The sequence below is a fragment of the Tetrahymena thermophila genome, assembly GCF_000189635.1.
Source record: "Tetrahymena thermophila SB210 genomic scaffold scf_8254428, whole genome shotgun sequence".
In the NCBI taxonomy this organism is placed as follows: domain Eukaryota; phylum Ciliophora; class Oligohymenophorea; order Hymenostomatida; family Tetrahymenidae; genus Tetrahymena; species Tetrahymena thermophila.
The window spans coordinates 174,953-193,026 of NW_002476209.1; the positions used below are offsets into that span (position 1 = coordinate 174,953).

At 24.0% G+C, this 18,074-nt stretch overlaps 5 protein-coding genes across 5 annotated transcripts; 2 read left to right on the plus strand and 3 right to left on the minus strand. All coding sequences in view use genetic code 6, as the record gives it.

The window, feature by feature from the left end:
* Nucleotides 1–83: 83 nt before the first annotated feature.
* Nucleotides 84–3,805, minus strand: TTHERM_00535669 (HECT domain ubiquitin transferase; the record flags this gene model as incomplete). Its single annotated transcript, XM_001470943.2, has 6 exons — nt 84–585; nt 641–1,155; nt 1,205–1,480; nt 1,541–1,785; nt 1,845–2,757; nt 2,984–3,805. The coding sequence occupies 6 exons, from the start codon at nt 3,803–3,805 to the stop codon at nt 84–86; spliced, it is 3,273 nt and encodes a 1,090-aa protein (XP_001470993.2).
* Nucleotides 3,806–4,444: 639 nt separating this feature from the next.
* TTHERM_00535670 (hypothetical protein) lies at nt 4,445–7,832 on the plus strand (the record flags this gene model as incomplete). Its single annotated transcript, XM_001023476.3, has 9 exons — nt 4,445–4,958; nt 5,042–5,244; nt 5,302–5,544; nt 5,600–5,751; nt 5,809–6,393; nt 6,462–6,628; nt 6,690–7,116; nt 7,181–7,497; nt 7,555–7,832. The coding sequence occupies 9 exons, from the start codon at nt 4,445–4,447 to the stop codon at nt 7,830–7,832; spliced, it is 2,886 nt and encodes a 961-aa protein (XP_001023476.3).
* A 322-nt stretch (nt 7,833–8,154) lies between these two features.
* Nucleotides 8,155–9,732, minus strand: TTHERM_00535680 (fatty acid desaturase; the record flags this gene model as incomplete). Its single annotated transcript, XM_001023477.2, has 4 exons — nt 8,155–8,463; nt 8,567–8,781; nt 8,933–9,251; nt 9,460–9,732. 4 exons carry the CDS (start codon nt 9,730–9,732, stop codon nt 8,155–8,157), a joined length of 1,116 nt encoding a protein of 371 aa, XP_001023477.2.
* Nucleotides 9,733–10,637: 905 nt separating this feature from the next.
* Nucleotides 10,638–11,971, minus strand: TTHERM_00535690 (TIP41like family protein; the record flags this gene model as incomplete). The annotated part of the gene is made up of 3 exons (XM_001023478.3): nt 10,638–10,708; nt 10,831–11,067; nt 11,287–11,971. The coding sequence occupies 3 exons, from the start codon at nt 11,969–11,971 to the stop codon at nt 10,638–10,640; spliced, it is 993 nt and encodes a 330-aa protein (XP_001023478.1).
* Nucleotides 11,972–13,126: 1,155 nt separating this feature from the next.
* TTHERM_00535700 (FHA domain protein) lies at nt 13,127–16,726 on the plus strand (the record flags this gene model as incomplete). Its single annotated transcript, XM_001023479.2, has 10 exons — nt 13,127–13,206; nt 13,419–13,516; nt 13,698–13,756; nt 13,866–14,051; nt 14,390–14,479; nt 14,811–15,135; nt 15,221–15,328; nt 15,435–15,726; nt 15,782–16,408; nt 16,504–16,726. 10 exons carry the CDS (start codon nt 13,127–13,129, stop codon nt 16,724–16,726), a joined length of 2,088 nt encoding a protein of 695 aa, XP_001023479.2.
* Between the last annotated feature and the right edge of the window lie 1,348 nt (nt 16,727–18,074).

The following is an 18,074-nucleotide window of genomic DNA, read 5'->3' on the forward strand; positions in this document are numbered from 1 at the left end:
TAAGATTTTTTAAATTTAAACAAAATAACTCAGTTTATAAACAAAGTTTACTAAAATAAAAAAAATATTAATAATCAGTTTTTTCAACTTAGATAAAATCCTTATCCTGATTTTAAAGCAAGTAAAAGTTTCTCTTTTAAAATTTTTGTAGAGGAGTACTTTGGTAAAATAAATTTATTAAAGCATGTTTGTGCTGAAGGTAGCTTAGTGTCACCTTCACTAGAAACTTTAACAACTGTGAATGAAGGTTCAAGATTTTGAAAACCTAATAAAGGAGGTCTTTCGCATGAAGTAACAAATTTAATAAGTAAGATCTTTTCCTCTTCAGTTAAGGAAGCAACTAATTTCCAAAAGTCCCTAATATAAAAGTCCCATGATCCATACCCACCTTCATATTTTGTATTTGATTTTAAATTTTCAATGTCTATCCCCTTTTCTTAACCTGAAATAAGCATCTACACTTCATTTTCATTAAACATCTAAAGCCAATTTTTAGGAATGACTTTAGTTAAACCATTCATAAATGCTTTTGTTTGATTTTCAATACATTTATTCATCTTATAGTCAGCCACCAAATAAATGTATCTTATTATAACAATTAAAAAATTAATTTTATGTGTTACAAATAAAATAAAAATACCTTAAAATATTTGAGTTGTCAACTGGAATATTTTTACCATTTGGTACTAAAGATATTTCTTTTTAATTTTAATCACCTATAGAAAAAGTAAGGCATAAGTCTTTAGTGTCTCCTTTATATTCTTTTAGGAATTTCAAATTTTTATAAAGTTCTTTGTCAAAATTCTCAAGCTCTACTAAATTATTTTATTTTCCAATCATTTATCTTAAAAAGAAAACACTGAATATAGGTTGAATTTGTATTTAATCGTAAATTGCTCTTCCTACAACAGAGCCTAAAAAGTGGAAAATTTCAAGATGCTCTGGACCTAAAAATTCAAGACTATCTTAATTTGGACACAACTTTTAGTTATTTTCAACAAGTCTAAACATGCCATAGTTAGGATCAAACACAATTTTGCTTAAATCATTAATAAATTCTTTAAAAATACCACCAGCATCAATACCCTTTTCCTCATTACCAAACTCGTCTATGTAGTAAACTCTAAGTTTAGCTTATAAATCAATTTCTCTTATCTTAATTTAAAATATATTTAATAAAAGAAAAATTAAAATTTTATAAAACCTGTCTAAAGGCTTCAAATCCATCTCCAAAAATATTATTTCTTCTGATCAATACTCTAAAAGCAACATCATTGTGGAATTTTTGTTTCTCAATTAATTTTTTTAAAATAAATATTCTAGTTTCAAATGGAATAGAAAAAGGCATTGCTCTTATGATAGAGGTTTATGAAAAATTAAATTTCTCAATTTCCATGATGATGCCTGATATTTATGAATCTCTAAGAAGCCACTAATTATCAGGCATTATTTATTTTTTAGTGTGAAACTCATGTAAAAGCTTGATATTTTAAAAATATTAAATAAGGTAAAATTATTTATTTATTAAAACAATATTTACTCTCAAGAGCTTTGAAGACTAAAATGAAAGGTAAATAAGAGAAGATTAAGACATGCTTTAAGAAAGAATTTTGTAGTTTAATTTAACCAATGCTTTGATTAATTCTGGCAATTAATCTAAAGGTATTGATGTCTTGCTTTAAAAGAAATCCTAAAAGTCTGTTATAGAAAGCTAGTTATAGTAACTCACTATAAAGATAGTGTAAACATGTGTGTATGAATTAAAAGTTTCTTGAGATAGATCACCTAGAAAATAAAAATAAAGTTAATTATTATAAAATTAAATTCAAATAAATTCATAATACCATCTGTTAAGCTATCTATTCCTTAAAAATTTGTCTTAAGATGTGTATAGAGTCTCTTGATAAGTCTTTCATTTGAAGCAAATGAACTTACAATTTTAAAAGTTAGTTTTTAAGATTGCTCACTTTTTGAAGCTATAGAAAGTATTTTTGAATATATTTCACAAATTATGTTCGAGACTTCAGGGTTATAAACGTCATATTTCATGTTTCTCTCCTTGTTGGTGATATTTAAATCTTCATTAACCAAGAAATTTTAATCAAAAGCAAGTGAAAATATTTTCAAAGCGAATTTCTTGTCAAAAAGTATATTTATATATTCGCTTAGAGCAATCACATCTTTATCGTCTAAACTATAGTTTACTAGAATATTACTAAACCACTAGGGTGTGAGGAAGTTCAAGCAATAGCTCATTAATTTTAAGAAGAAATAGTAATCATGAAAATGAAAATTTATTTATTATTTAACTTTAGACTGCTAAGAATTCAAATCCATTTATTGTTGATTTTGCTATTCTTAGTTTTGATTAAGTTCCTTATTTAGAATTGATTCTAAAATTTTAACTTAATTACCAAACATGTAAATTAGTTATGATTGCTAGTTTTAAAAGTGGCGTACAAATTCTTTTTCACCACTTTAAGAGAGAGGATCTTAGACATTCGTAAATAAAAAGCTCTAAAATAAATTCTTCCAATTTAAATGTGGAATAGTTTTACTTGTTCTTTATTCAACATTAATTACAAAAGGAGCTATCTTTGAAATCGAAACAATTTTGGTGATAAATTCACTTTAAAATTTAACATAGGTGTTAAAATTTTTCTCTTTTTATTCTCTATTGATTATTTTGGAAAAAGATAAGCTCTGATAAATCTAAATTGGAAATAATCCTATTTCTACCATATCTTCAATATTAGCCTTTAAATTTTTAAATTAAATGAAAAATTATATTTTTAAGTGAATTTAAAAATTAATTGATTATTTGTTGGATGTATGTGTTTTATGTTTACTTTTATTATTATAACCAATATTCTGATCTCTAAATTCGCTAATAAACTAGCAAAAGCAAAGTAAAAATGTTATAAAAAAAAAAAATAAAACTAAATAAAGAAGGGAATAAGTAAAATCTAAAAAATAAATTTACTGATGGAGAGTTTCTATTCACCATTTGAGTGATTTAGAAATTTAAAAGCTAATACAAGTTAAAATTAATGAATATATCATCATAAAAGGATAGGACATGGACTACATTAGGATCACTTTTGCAATTTAGTTCATTTTCGATAATTTGAATGTTAAAGAATTACTTTAAAAATGTTTGCAAATTGTCTTTCCATGTGTAATGTGAGGATGCTGAAAAAAACCTAAAAACATAATATAGTATCTTGGCAATATTAATCCAGCTTCTATTCTGAATCTAGTTCTACTCACTATTTTTTTGTTTAATTGACATAAGGCTATTTTTGACACTTTCATCTTTTAAATTTCTTCTAACTTAAGACATATGCAGTTGAGAATTAAAAAAGGCCTAGTAGATATTTTCTTTCTACTTTTTAGTAATTAGGGATTTGCTAATCCAATAAGCCATTTTCTCTAGTATTGTTTAATAGCTATTAAATTTTTCTAAATTCTTATCACAATATTTATTTTTCATTACAAAACGGAAACAAAGATAATTGAAATCTCTCATAAAATCATTCATAATAGTAATAGGTAGAACAAACTCTTAATCTTTCATAGCCTTCTCAACTTAAACGAGATCACTAAGCCTTTTTTAAAGCCTATCCTATATAATATTCTTCATTTTTTTTGTAGCTAAGAATGATCTAAATAAACTTTAAATAGTAGTAGCATGCTTATCATTCACTTTATTTTATGATTTTTCTTTTCTTTATGATTATAAGTTTTTTATCAATTATTTTTTTCCATCTTTTTTAAGAGTTGGGGCTATAAATTTGTCATCCATTCCTAACCTATTTTTTTTTTTTTTGAGAAATGAAATTTTTAAATTTTATCTTGATTTGCTAATTAACGCTGGATTTAAATTGTATCAAAATTTTATCAGGAATTTTATTATTTAAAATGAAGAAATTATTATAATTATTATAAAAAAATAAATAAAGCAATTTATAATGATAGTATTTAGAAATCCATAATTAAATTAAATTTATTTTTATCATTTGTATTTTTCTGTAAAAATCTTTATTATGAAAATTAGCATAAAAAGGTTGTAATAATATTTTTATAATAATTTATTTATTTTATTGGCAATATTTCTAATTAGAGTAAATGTGCTTAATGCATGAGTATGAGTGAGGGTGATGACAAGTTAAATTATCAAATGTGAATAAAATATGTTAATTTTATTTTTTAAACTTTTATATTTAGAAAATTTCGCTCTTTTAATATTTTGTTGTTATTAATCAAATTAACCTTTTAACTTCCAAAAATTTTATTTAATTATAATAATTTAAACGATTAAAATTTGTAGAAATTGCTTTGTTGGTTTTAAACAAAAATTTATTTCATACTTCATTTTACTGAAACAAATTATTACAATAAGTCAATTAGCATATTAACATACAGGCTAGGTAATTGAAAGGAAATGGCTGATAAAGATAAAAAAACGTTTTAGGATTTAATCAAAAAAATATTATAGCCATCTTAAATTTGGCAAACAAGAAAATTAGAACATAAAGAAGTTATAGCATTTTGGGGTTAGCTTTAGGAAAACAAGATCAATGTTTTGTAGTACGTATAAGACCTAATTAAGAGCATTTCAGAACTTGAAAAATATAAAAAAATAAGTTCTTCTAAATCTGTAACTCTTGAGAATTTGCTATGCACTCTTTTCGCTGTTTCAGTTTTTAGAGAATTAGATTAAAAAAATCAAGTTGTTCAACTTAAAGAAAAAGAATGCTCAGCTTTATTGAGGCCTAATAGCGCTTCATTAATATGCCCTCATACAGCTAGTATGTTGGAAACTTTCTTCCAAATTTTTGGAGAAAAAAATGAAACGAATTACTTGTAAAATTTTGTAGGACAAATGTGCTTTTTCCCTGATTTACCAATATCAAACTTAGATACACAAGATTCCTAGATTAGCTCTCACCTTTCTAGTAATATAATTGATTTTATTCAACTAATTATGAAAGCTTTTAAGAGAAGATGATAACATTTAAAATACTATTTTTAAAATTAGATTACTTTAAATAGTTAGAGAAATATAATAGTATGTTATAGGATGAAAGTCCTTCTCACTTTTCAGTGCTCTTATTGCAAGAAAATTAATTGTAAGAGACAGGTGAATTTTCTTTTGCTTATGAATTCTTTTGGAATAAGATGAAACAAAAAAAGAGCATAATTCATAAAATCATATTCGATGCTATTGGAAGATATTTTAAAGTAAAAATTTTTAAATTACTGTTTTTTAATTGTTAAGCTTTTTAAATATTTGTAAAGGTTCTACCTCAAATAGCAAAAGAATACCCTGATTAAGCAGAAAAAAGTATACTGTCTTTGTTGCATCTTACTAAATAAATCATCACTTTTTTTGGTGTGAGAGATAATGAGTATATCAAGACAGTGCTTACTTAGGTTTAAATTTTTAGAAGATGGCCTTATCCTGTGGGTAATATGGCTTAGGAGCTTGTTTCTCTTTTATTCTAAGAATATAAGTCTAATGGAAATGCCTTCAGAAATAAAGTAATAAATATTAATTGGTTAATTTAAAATGTATTTATTTTTAAAATTTGTAAAGGTGAGAGAAGAAATACCATCAGTAGATATATTTACAGAATAAGAAATGCCTAAACATAACTAGCTTAACACTAACTAGTCAAATCAATAATCTGGTCAAAAGAGCAAAGATCATACTATAATTAACATTCCTCCTACAGGATTGCTTGGTTAGTAAAATAAAATATATCATAATCATTTTTAAATGTATGTTTATTTATTAATGAAAAGGTAAAATAGCTAAATAAACTAAAGCCAAGAAAAGTTGGCATATAAAGCTTACATCGTTGCAGATAAAGACTAAACAGAAATTAATTGTCTAGTTTTGTTAAGCAAGTAGCATGAAAATAGAATATAAAGTGACCATGTCTTAAGAGCTGCTTTAGTTACTAACATGCTTAGCTTAAGGAAAGAAAATAATGCTGATATTGAAGTAGCATAGCTCATCTCTAAGAAGAAAAAGAAGGATATATTCGCAATTTATTGTTAACTTTTGCATATAATTGATAAAAATAGTGAATTCGATGATTGGGATTATATCCGTAAATTACAAGATACATAATTTTCTAAAATTATTCTAGCTATATAGGAGGCTAAAAACGATGACTCTGTTTCAGATGAGTTTATACATAGTGTTCTTACTGAAAATACACAAACTTATATTCCTGAATTCCCTAATTGTGAATTAGAGCTTATAGTACCTCATATCAAGTAAGCGTACTAAAAACAAGCCACTTCTAGAATTAATCATACATAAAACTAAGTTTAGGAAGAGAATCCCCTTGCACAAACATATTATCCTTTATTAAATGAAAAGTAAATTTATTGTTTTTATTTAAGAAATAAAAGGAAGTTATTAATTAATTACTTTGATATATATTAAGTGAAATAAAGCAATTTTAATCGAATCAAATTGGAGATTAGTAGAAGTTTTCTTAATAGTTTTTTGATAAATATTTTGATACCTCAATAAATCCTCAATACTAGCAGCCTCATAGATTTGTAGTTATGGGAGGAGATGCTGAACTTCATGGCTTAGTTTAAGTATTAGGTATGGAACTTAAATATGTTAAATAAATTAATAAATTTAAATTTTATTATTATTATTATAGGAGAATATTTTGATAAATATGATAATAAACGCATGAATTAGTTGGATTTGAGAGTTTTCATTGTACCAACAAAAAAGAATACCCTCGCTCACTACTTAGCAAGCAAAGATGTTTGGTATCAACGTTACCTTTATCTTCCATTTAGAGAGGAATTGATCATTCCAAAATTTGAAAAAAGTGAAGATGGTGTAGAAAAAGATCCTTTCTAATATTTGGATTAAAACCAAAGTGATTTTAAAGTTATGAACACTTTATTACCATAGGAATTAAAATTAATGGTACTAAACACATATATTAGAGAGGCAAGTCGTGCATTCAATGTTAGAGTGTATAGAATAAATTGTAGATTTTTAAATAAGGATACTAGTGTAATTTATTTTTGCTAATATCTTGAAATCGGTGAATCAGTTAAGGCAGAACTAATTCAGTAACATATTTCATCATTAATCAAATCAATATTAATTAAATAATTAATTAATAACATATTTTAGGAGATAAAAGAATCTTAAGAGAGGTGAAAGTCATCTTAGTCTGTATGAAATGAAAGAAAAAGGATAGATTAAGTTTGGTGGAGTTGACTTAAAAATAACCTTTTAGAGTGTTGACTATTTAGGTAATAAATGGGACAAAGAAACTTATGAAGAATGCTTCAGCAGTGTAAAAGTTAATAACGTTTATAAAGAATATTTTGAAGGAAATACTCCTTTCCCCAACTCTCATTGGTTAGAAATGACTTGCATTACATAAGAAAACGCTAAGTTATTTGATAATAATCTGAAAAACAAGCATCTGTTTAGGGTTAATCAAAGTAAATACCTTATTTATCCAATTCATATTTTTAAAATATTAACTTTAAAAAAAAAAGAGGATTCATAACAAGGAGCTGATTAAGTTTAAGCTGCTTTCAAAGCTCTTTTCACTTCTGTTCCTGTAGAATCAGTAGACATATCTATTGATCCAAAAGACAATAGACTAGAATCTTCTTTCTAAATTTTAGTTGATGGAAAAATATTCTCTGGCTTAACTTCAATTAGTGTTGAGCCTGTCACTCTCAAAACTAGAGAACCTAACAATGAAGTTAAAAATAATCCTCATATTTTCTTAAGCCTTCCAGTAATGACTTTCCTGCCACTAAAGCTTTGAAGGCAAAATTTAACAAGACGGTTAGATAAATAATTAAATGTCTTAAACAAAAAATATATTTACTTAAATATTCTATGAATAATATATAAAATATAAAAAAATTAAAACTAATATATGTTATGAAATTAGTATAAAATTAATACTATCTATATTCATTAAATTATTACTTATTTACTTACTTACTTATTTACGTATTTCATGCGCGCATGATTAAAAGATTATTGAAAAATGAATCACAATTTACATATATAAACATAAAATTATGCTTCCAATCAAATAATAATTAAAATATTTTTCTAATTTTTTTTATAGACAATTAAAATCATTTCCAATAATAGAAACCTTATTCTCTTTCAGAGACACAAGCTAATTTACCAGCTTCAAATAAAGCTCTAGTAACAGACTTTTTATCTTTAATGTAAGCAGGACCGAGAATTTATTTAAGGTAGATATTAGCTTCTCTTGCATTATAGTGAGGCATTTCATGGAAAATATGGTGAATGACGTGAGTGCTACCAATATCAAAATGTAAAGCGTTAATGTATTCAGGATAGTTTCTGTCAATAGTGCATAAAGCTCCTCTTAACCAGCTCCAGGCTGACTTGTCATAGTGAGGAACAGTATCTTCAGTCTATCATTATCATAAATAAAATACATTTTAAGACATTATAATCTTTAATGTTTAATTTAATAATTAAGCTCCTTATAATAAGGAATTTTATAAAATAATTTACATGTTGAAGGAATGTGATACCAGTTAACCAGGCATTAACGACTAAGTAGGGTCCAAAGTAGATAGCAAAAACATAGGTGAAAGAAGTTTATCTAGCCCAAAGATAGAGTAAATATCCTACAATAACTAAACCAAGGTTTGATAAGTGAACCTTTAAGAGCTTATCCTTTGTGAATAATTTATTAGGAACAATGAAATGGCTACTGAAACCTCTTGCTATAATTTTAAAAATAGTAAAATAAATATTGCAAAAATTAAAAAAAAATTTAAAATTCTAACAAGCAAACTAATTAACTAAGGAATATCGCTATTTGCTTGATTTAAAATATCAAATTTTATTCCCTTAATATATAAATTATTTATTTACCAGGACCACCAGTAGCACCAAAAATAAGATAGGCAGGCCATCCGATAACTAAGATGTTAAGAACTTACCAGATGGAGAAAGATTCAACTCCAATAATATCTCTAAGCTTGATATACATAGAAGCTTTAGGGTCAGTATCTACTCTAGGGACGTGAGTTTCACCTTCAGTCAAGTGGTTACACTTAGAATGATGAACATGATGAGACCATTACCAAGAGAAGTAAGGTACTAATAAAGCAGTATGGAGGATATAACCTAAACTGTCATTAGCAACATCGCTATTAGAGAAAGCTTTGTGACCACATTCGTGACCTAAAACCTAAATTTTAAGAAAACATTGTTAATTTATTAATAAAAATAAATAACTTTCAAAATTTATGTAAAAGAGCTAATTTTATTTCAATTAATATTTTTTAAATTTTGAAGAAAGATATTTATTCTATCTAATTTTGTAAATTTATTATCTACTTACTACTATGTTTAATACTAAAAATAACAATAGCAAATTAAAAAATAATTTAAATTACCCAAAGACCAGTAGCAATAGTTCCATTGATAACAGCATAAGCTATCCAGAGAGGTAAATAGGCCCATTCTAAACGGAGATATCTATCAGCTAAGAAAGCTGTGAAAAGGGTTAAGCTTAAAGAATATAAAACACTAATCAAGAATCTGGATTCTCTCTTAACGAAATATTCTGCAGGAATAAACTTTCTGATATCACCAACAGAAATTTCTTTTTCTCCGTTAAAAACTGTATCGTTTTCAATGGAGCTTTTTTTAGTCTATGCGCTTGTCATGCTTAAAAATTTTGGAAATTGATTAATATTTATGAAAATTGTTTATATCAAATTATGTGTGTATTTATAAATTGATGATTTAAATCAGTTTTTTTCAATCTTATTAGCCTTAAAAGTAGGCTATAAAAAAAAACAAATTAAAAATTAAGTAACTCATTTTAATACGTAGTTATCAAAATTAATTAAATCAAAAAATCTAACAAATACATATTTTTGACGTATATATCGTCATAAATAATTTTTGTACTTAAGAGAAATATCTCTACTTATGATATTCTACACATTTTTTTTAAATTTATTACTCCAAAATTCAATTACGTATTTACAATTACATAAATTAAAATTATTAAATGTGCTTAAGTATGATAATATTTTCCTTATTTTGTAGTACCATTTTTATAAAATACTAATTGGAGCAATATATTTGAGTGTCCTTCATCTATTTTTAAAATATGTAAGCTTTCAATAGTTCAGATTAAATATATCAAAGAGCATTTGGTATTTTAATATTATTAATTTTTAGATTCTTTACTCTTAAATTTCTAGAAGAAACTTAAAAATAACTAATGTGTTAAATTAATACAGATCTTACGAAATGCTTTGATTTGGTTTACGTATTTAAATAATTGCTTCTTTACTCAAATTTTTAAATTTTAGAAAGTACTAAAAATACTTAGAATAACTTTAAAAAATTAATTTAACATCCCCCACTAGTAAATGTTGAAATAAAAAAAGTTAAAAACAAATAATTTTTTTAATCTATCTTTTGTCTTTGTATAAATTAATTATAATAAATGGCAAATCAACAAGCAATACTTTCACAAATAAATTAAATCTAAATTTAAGAATTACAATATGAAAGCTTTATGAAAGACTTTAACTAAACATTTTTAAATATTATTAATTCATTTAAAGTAAATTTTTTCTCTTTCAATTAAAATTGGATCTATATATTGATAAACCATGTGAGATTATCCTTATATTTTAATAAAAAAATTTTTTTGAGTTTAATAAACAAATAATTTGTAATCAAAATAATAAAATGGATTAAATTTATAATTTTATTTATTATTAGTGGTATAATTAAACAAAATTTACCTTAATCTAACATCCACTTAGGAGTAAAATGGAAGCCTTTTTTGGCAATATTTTAGTATGAATCTTCCCTTACTTAAAATTCTCTTAAAATGTAATTTTTTCCAAATTCGTGATAAAATCTTGTATCGAATATCCTAATTATAACATCATCTACTCTTAAGTAGTGACGAAGTAGAGCAAACCAGCAATCACCCATAACTCTGAATCTGACTTCGCTAGTTGTGCTTCCTGAATCACCTATTATGAATTTAAATTTTAATAAGTTTTAAAATTAATTAATTATTAAACTAATTCTATAAAATATCTTTGCTAAAATCTAATTATTTTTTTTGTCTTAAATTTTTTATCTTAATTTATTAAGAATTTTCTATATATATAATTGAAACAAAACTTTTATTTTTAAATTTTCAATATTTATTTTAGCATTCATTCAATTGATAAAGACTCTTAAATTACCTAACTCATCCTCCCAAAGATCTGCCATATTTGCCCATTTAATTGGATTTTATTCTGTAAGGTTGTGTATAGGGATTTCTTCGCTTGTTCTTTCTGCATAAGGGAATTCGATGTTTTGCAATTCTTAAAACTAAGATTTTTCAGAGAGCTAATCTTTCAAAAAAGTATGATTTTTTTAAGGCTCTGCAAGTAAGGACAATTTTTTAACAGTTCCCTTGTATGGAGTGCTAAAGAATACATCTGAGATTTATTATATTACCTTAATTTCTGCAGTTGTATCTTCAGGTTTTTTATTTTTCCAATGCTCAGCATATTTAACTTTTACTTCTGTAGGAACATAAGTAACATTGTTTACTTCCTTATATTTTTTAAGATTTGGATGCTATTTTAAATCTAAGAGGGCGTTTGAACGAGCCTAAAAATTTGTGAGCAAAAGACTGTCTTTAGGAAGGAATTCTAAACAGAAGTTTTATTATTCAAATGAAAAGCGTGCATAATTTTCTCCATAAACTACATCAGGAATTGCATTCAAAACTAAATAATCGCACAACTAATCTAACTAATCAGATGGCATAATACCACCCTTCGAAAACTCAAATTTCCATCCATTCTATTCATAAGATTCTTTTGTAGCTTTGGGAAGCTTTTCTTTAATTTCTGCTAGGTTTGAATTAGCTGGTTTCATTTTTTACCTTTTAATTTATATATTTATTGAAGTGCTGATAAATTCCAATTTTAAAAATATTTATAATGAGTTTTTAACTTTTAAAAATATATAATTTATTTATTAATTAAAATTTTCTTCTTCTTCTAAATTTTCATCAAATATTTTTAAAAGGTAAAAATTTATAAATTTTGCATTGATTATTCTGCACTAATTGATAGTGATATTTAAAGGTATTGCTGAAAAAAAAATACTAAAAGACAAATTATTTTTTTAAAATATTTACTGAAAAAATGGTCAGTATAAAGATGAATAAATTTTTTTATTTTTTTATTTTTTCTATTTTTTTTTTTAATAAATAATTTTTAAAAAATATTTTCTATTTTTAAAACTAAAATAGTACTTATGACTTAATTTTAGATTTTTTTTCTATATTAACTTTTTACATTTTTATTTACTTTAGAAATAAATATTTTTACTATTAATTTATTTCAAGCAACTGCTTAATTTAAAAAGCATTTCAAAACAAAAATGGTACAATTTTTTAAATAACTTAATTTTATATTTAAAATTTAATTCAATTTTCTATATCTCTAAGAGTTTTAGCTATCTGCTAGTGATAGGAGCCAGTATTTTTAATTAATATTTTTATTAAACCTGTACTTAAAGTTTGTTTTAAAAATAGCAGATAGTCTGCAAAAGAAATTGTAAAATTGGGATATTCATCCTTTTTAAAATGATTATGTATTCTTAAAAGTAGAATAAAATATTTTTTATTTTTATAAGTACTGAAGCATAATTTAAGACATGAATGAAAGAAAGAATGATAGTTGTTTAAATAGCTGTTTTGAAATTAGAGTAAATGATAATGTGAAATGTTTTTTAATAAAAAGATGTACGCATATAAAAACAACATTTAAGCAATAATAATAATGACATGAAAATAAAAATAATTGCAAATAAATAAGGAAAGAAATAATTAACAAATAGAGATGAATGTAATGCTTTCTTTTAAAATTTCCAAGCAAATTAAAGGGCTTAAAATTTTATGAAAAAATTTTTTGTAAATTTTGGCATTTATTTCCCAGTTAATATTAAAATAAAATAATAACAATTAATATAAATTGATCAATACAAAGCATATCAAAATAGCAAGTAATATCAAAGAGAGTTGGCATGGGAAACTGTCAAAATCTTTCAGTAGGAAATGATCCTATCAAGGCTGAAAAGTTAAAAAAGAATAATAGCAACAACTTGTAAACTTACTTTTTAATTATTTTAGAAGATTTAGGAAAGAGATAAAAGTAATAGGCATACTAATTTGTATAAGTTGGCCTCTTTCTAATTATTTATGCTTTAATTGCTTTTATCTTACCTCCTAAATTTGATAAGATGAAGAAAAAAAATCGAACTATTATAAGAAAGAAAATAAAGTACCTAATCAAATTATATACTAAAAAAATTATAGAATGATAAAGACATACACATGGAATAGAGATTCGCATGGCCTTTTCGATTATGAGAGCAAAGGAATCATAAAAAACTAATTAAAAATACCTGAACCAGGTAGATAGAATATAAAATGAACAAATATTATTAATTATTTAAAAAGGATTTCAGTACTTTATCCTCTTAGCTTGGAATATATTTAAATAACAAAAAATATGTGATAAATGTATTCTTCGTTAATATAAACCAGCTTTTGAAAGAAATCTAGAAAATTAAGTAATAAAATTTATTTAAAAAGGTTTAATAGTGCGTGAAAAAGATGAGATCAAGATATTGACATCACAAAATTACAAGGGAGTAATAATTAGCTTTATTTAAATACTAAAACATTTCTTTTAGATTGAATGAGAAAGAATATTTCAGGCAAATATAAAGGTGCATTAATTATTCAAATAAACATCAAAAGGAATCCGCAGATATGAAGAAATTGGCCTTTGTAGACATAAGAAACAATCACTATGTTGTTGACTCTGAATATATAACAAATACAGAAACAGAATTAAAAGTTAAAAAATCATCATAAGAAGAAGGGATTGGAGATTTATGCGTTTGGGCGGTTGTTAAATCTTTAAAGACATCTAAAGGATAAAAGGTAATTAATACATTTTCCTGCAAATAAAATCTTTTTGAAAGTTTTATAACTGTTTGATTTATACAAATTTTAAAGCTGGAGAATTACATATTTTAATTAATTTCGTATTTTTTCGCTTTACTTTTCTTACCATCCATTTCATTTTAAGTTCCACTACTTTTCAGAATTTTATTTTTTATCAGTAAGTTTAATTATCTTATTATAAGCGATAGAGAGTAAAATTAATATTTCTTGATATATAAATTATCAAAATTTTTTTTTCAATCTAATAATTAAATTTTTTTTTAATCAACCATTTCACATTTGTTTACTGTTTATTTTGTTAACTAAATTAAAAGGGTTACGAACTATAAGTTGGAGATTACTTAAAACTAGGCAGAGTGCGTTTTAGAATAAAAGAGCTATAGGGCTTAGATAATGAGAAAAAGGTATAGTACCATTTAATTTTTTTAAGAATGTGGAAGAAAATAAGTGATTATTATTAATTAATTAATTAATTTAACAAAATAATTTGAATGATAAGATTTGCAATTAAAAAATTTTAAACACTCTTTCTTATCTTAAAATTGCAAACGCTCGAATGAGCTTTAAATTAATCGCTTTTGACAAAATTAAAACTAAATTTAATTTTTCTACTTTCACATTTTTACTTGCTGGGTATTTAAAGAAAATAATTTCATTTTCTTTAAAAAAATCCAATTCCTTCCTGATCTACATTCATTGTATTTTTTATAAAATCTTTTTTTTAACTTGTAACAGTAGAACAAAAATTTTGTATTTGGATCTAATCTCAATATACTAAATATGGATGAAATGGAATAGAAAAATGAAAATGTTCAGTAAAAAGAGTAAGATGACACTTCTTCAAACAGTCCAAATACTTGCAGAATATGTTTAGGGGATAATGATGAACCCGACAATCCATTTATAACTCCCTGTAAATGCGATGGTACCATGAAATGCATCCATATAAAATGTCTTTAACAGTGGCTTAAAAGTAGGTTACATCCAAAATAAACACCCTACTCAATTTCTTTTGTCTGGAAGACATTCGATTGTGAGCTCTGTAAACAATAATTTCCAAGTAATAATACTTACTAAATTAACTATTTTATTAATTCAAATACAAATTATTTATTGAAATAACTAATCTCAAATATAACTTTTAGATATGGTCAAAGTAAAGGGTAATGTTTATGATACAGTTGAAATTCCTCGCCCATCTCCACCTTACGTCACTATGGAGATATTAAGTAAAGACAAAAATATTTGCAAAGGTAAAATATAATATTAAAATCTATATTTCTGACTCTTTTTAATTAGTTAAATTTGTATTTCCAAATTATAATTTGAAACTTTAACAATTGAATGTTAATTAATAAGGTATCCATGTAATTACTTTGAGCCAAAAGAACCAAATCAGGCTTGGAAGAGGTCATGACTCAGATATAAGAATTAGCGATATATCAGTAAGCAGGTGCCATGCTATTTTAAGCTATGATCAAGGAATATTTACAATTGAAGATAACAACAGTAAGTTTGGAACCCTTGCGCTTATAAAGGACCCCATATAACTAAACAATTAAAACAATAATATAGCCATTCAAATAGGAAGAACCGTTCTTTCTTTTATCCTTAAAAAAAATTGGAAAATATATTAAGTTTCTATTCCACCGTAAAATAATTAAAATATTTTTTATTGTAAAATAAATTAATTCACAAAATAATAGATAATAGATGAGTTAAAAGCAAAATTAGTAAAATAAAATTGAGAGCTCACCTGAAAAGGTTGAGAAAAAAGGCCCCAAAATTAAAACAATAGAAGCACCTGGATAGAAAGATGAAGAAAATGTCATGAATTAAAAAATCGATGAAGGTGAAAATCATAATTCAATTTAGCCCGCTAATCACCATCCTCCTCGTTTTATGAGCTAGCAAGCTGAAAGTAGCAATTAAAATATGAATATTTAAAATAATAATTTAAATATAAATAATCATCATCATCACAGTGGATCGGATAATGAATAAGGTAACATGTAATTAAACCATCAATCAAGTAACCAGCATTAAGCAAATAATAACTTTTAATTACCTGAGTTTAAAGATCCAGCAGAAGAATTAGAAGCTTTCTAAAGATAAAAAGAAAAAGAGTCAGAAATATAAATTCTCCAGCAATAGTTAGATCTTATTAAATAGCATAAAAATATAAATTAGTAGAATCTACAAAATTTATTAAATAACCCTCATGAAGAATAAAAGATTGACCATGAGAAAATAAAACTCTAAAACACTATAGACCAGTACTCCTAAAAAATTAAAGAAATAGAAACTAAAATAAAATATCTTTAAAATGACAGGTAAAATATATAAAATTGAACAAAGTTTTCATCTATTTTAATTTTTTAATAAATCAATAAATAAATAAATCTAAATATAAAAAAATAAATAATAGAAATGACTTGAAGGAAAATAATAATTAATCAAACAATTTAATAAGCGAAAGAAGTGATAATTAGTCATATAGAAAAAATGGATACTAAGAAAGTATGTACCCTGAAAATAATATTAATTTTAATGCATAAAAAATTCAAAAGGGTAACAACCTTAATAACACTGAATATAATCAAAATGCAGAAAGTCAGTAATAAACCGAAAGAAATCTTAGACAAAATTGATCTTATTAAAATACTTGTATAATTAACGCTTTTTTCGAATTTTTGTTATAAAGAGTCAATTCACATACTTCTATCTACCCACATACATACATAAATACATACATCCATACATACACACTCACAAATAATTTACTGTCGAAACCATTCACTATATTCTTTTATTAAATTCTACAAAAATTCTATGGGAATTAATTACAATTAAAAATTATAACAGAAAAACGATAACAAAAGCAAATGTATTTGTTTCTATTATTAAGCTATAAATTTAAATATTTATCTATCATCCATCGATCCATCTATCATATTTTTGCTGACATAATAAAAAATAACTGTATAATCACGTTAAATTTATAAAATTTATCTAAAAGATAATAATATGATATCTAATTTTAAAAAAATACATTATTAATAAATTTATTTTTTATTTAGTTTATGAATATATACTTATATGTTAGATTCTTGTATACTTTATTCAATAAATAATTTATGAACTCAATTAATTACTCAAAAAAGTCCTTTTTAAATCTCACCTAATTATTATTGCTTATATACCAAGTTTATTTTCTACAACTCACTAAAATTAAGGTTAGAAAATATTAATTTTTGATTAAATACTAAATTGTAAAAGAATTTGTGAATTCCACATATTTTACTAGTATTTAATCTTAATAAATCTTAATTTAGCAACAATATTTATATTTTTTTTTGAAAGATAAGTTTATTTTTATGTAATTAAAGCTTACTATTTGGAAAAATAAATTTATATAATTTTAATAGCTTTTTAACATTTAAAAATTCTTTATTTATTTTTATATAAATGGAAAATATACTAAATTGATATTTTTGGAGTTATAGATAAATAGGTAGTTAGCTAACCTATCTAATTATGTATTCTTAAAATGTATAATCATATTAATTTTAAGTATAAAGTAAGCTATAGTTTTAAAGAGTATCATTTTTTTATTAAATTTTTATATTATTTTTTCAGTTTAAATATCATTATATAATAATTAGTATTACTTTTAAATTATAAAAAGATGGTTCAAAAATATTTCTTTTTTAACAAATTTTAATAAAAATTGTTCAAATAAAATTAATTTTATAAGTAAGTTATTTTTTGTAACAATAAAGATTTTATTTATTAAATAAATATTTTTTACATAAAAATTAAAAGATTTAATAACATTAAGTAAAATTTGAAATTTAACTGAAAATAACTTATAATGTTAAAATACAATAAAATGCATAGCATGTAATGAAAATAAAATTCAGATTAATATAACTAAATCTAATAAAAAAACTAGAGCTAGTTTGATATTAGCTAATATCAGTTAAAAATAAATTAATA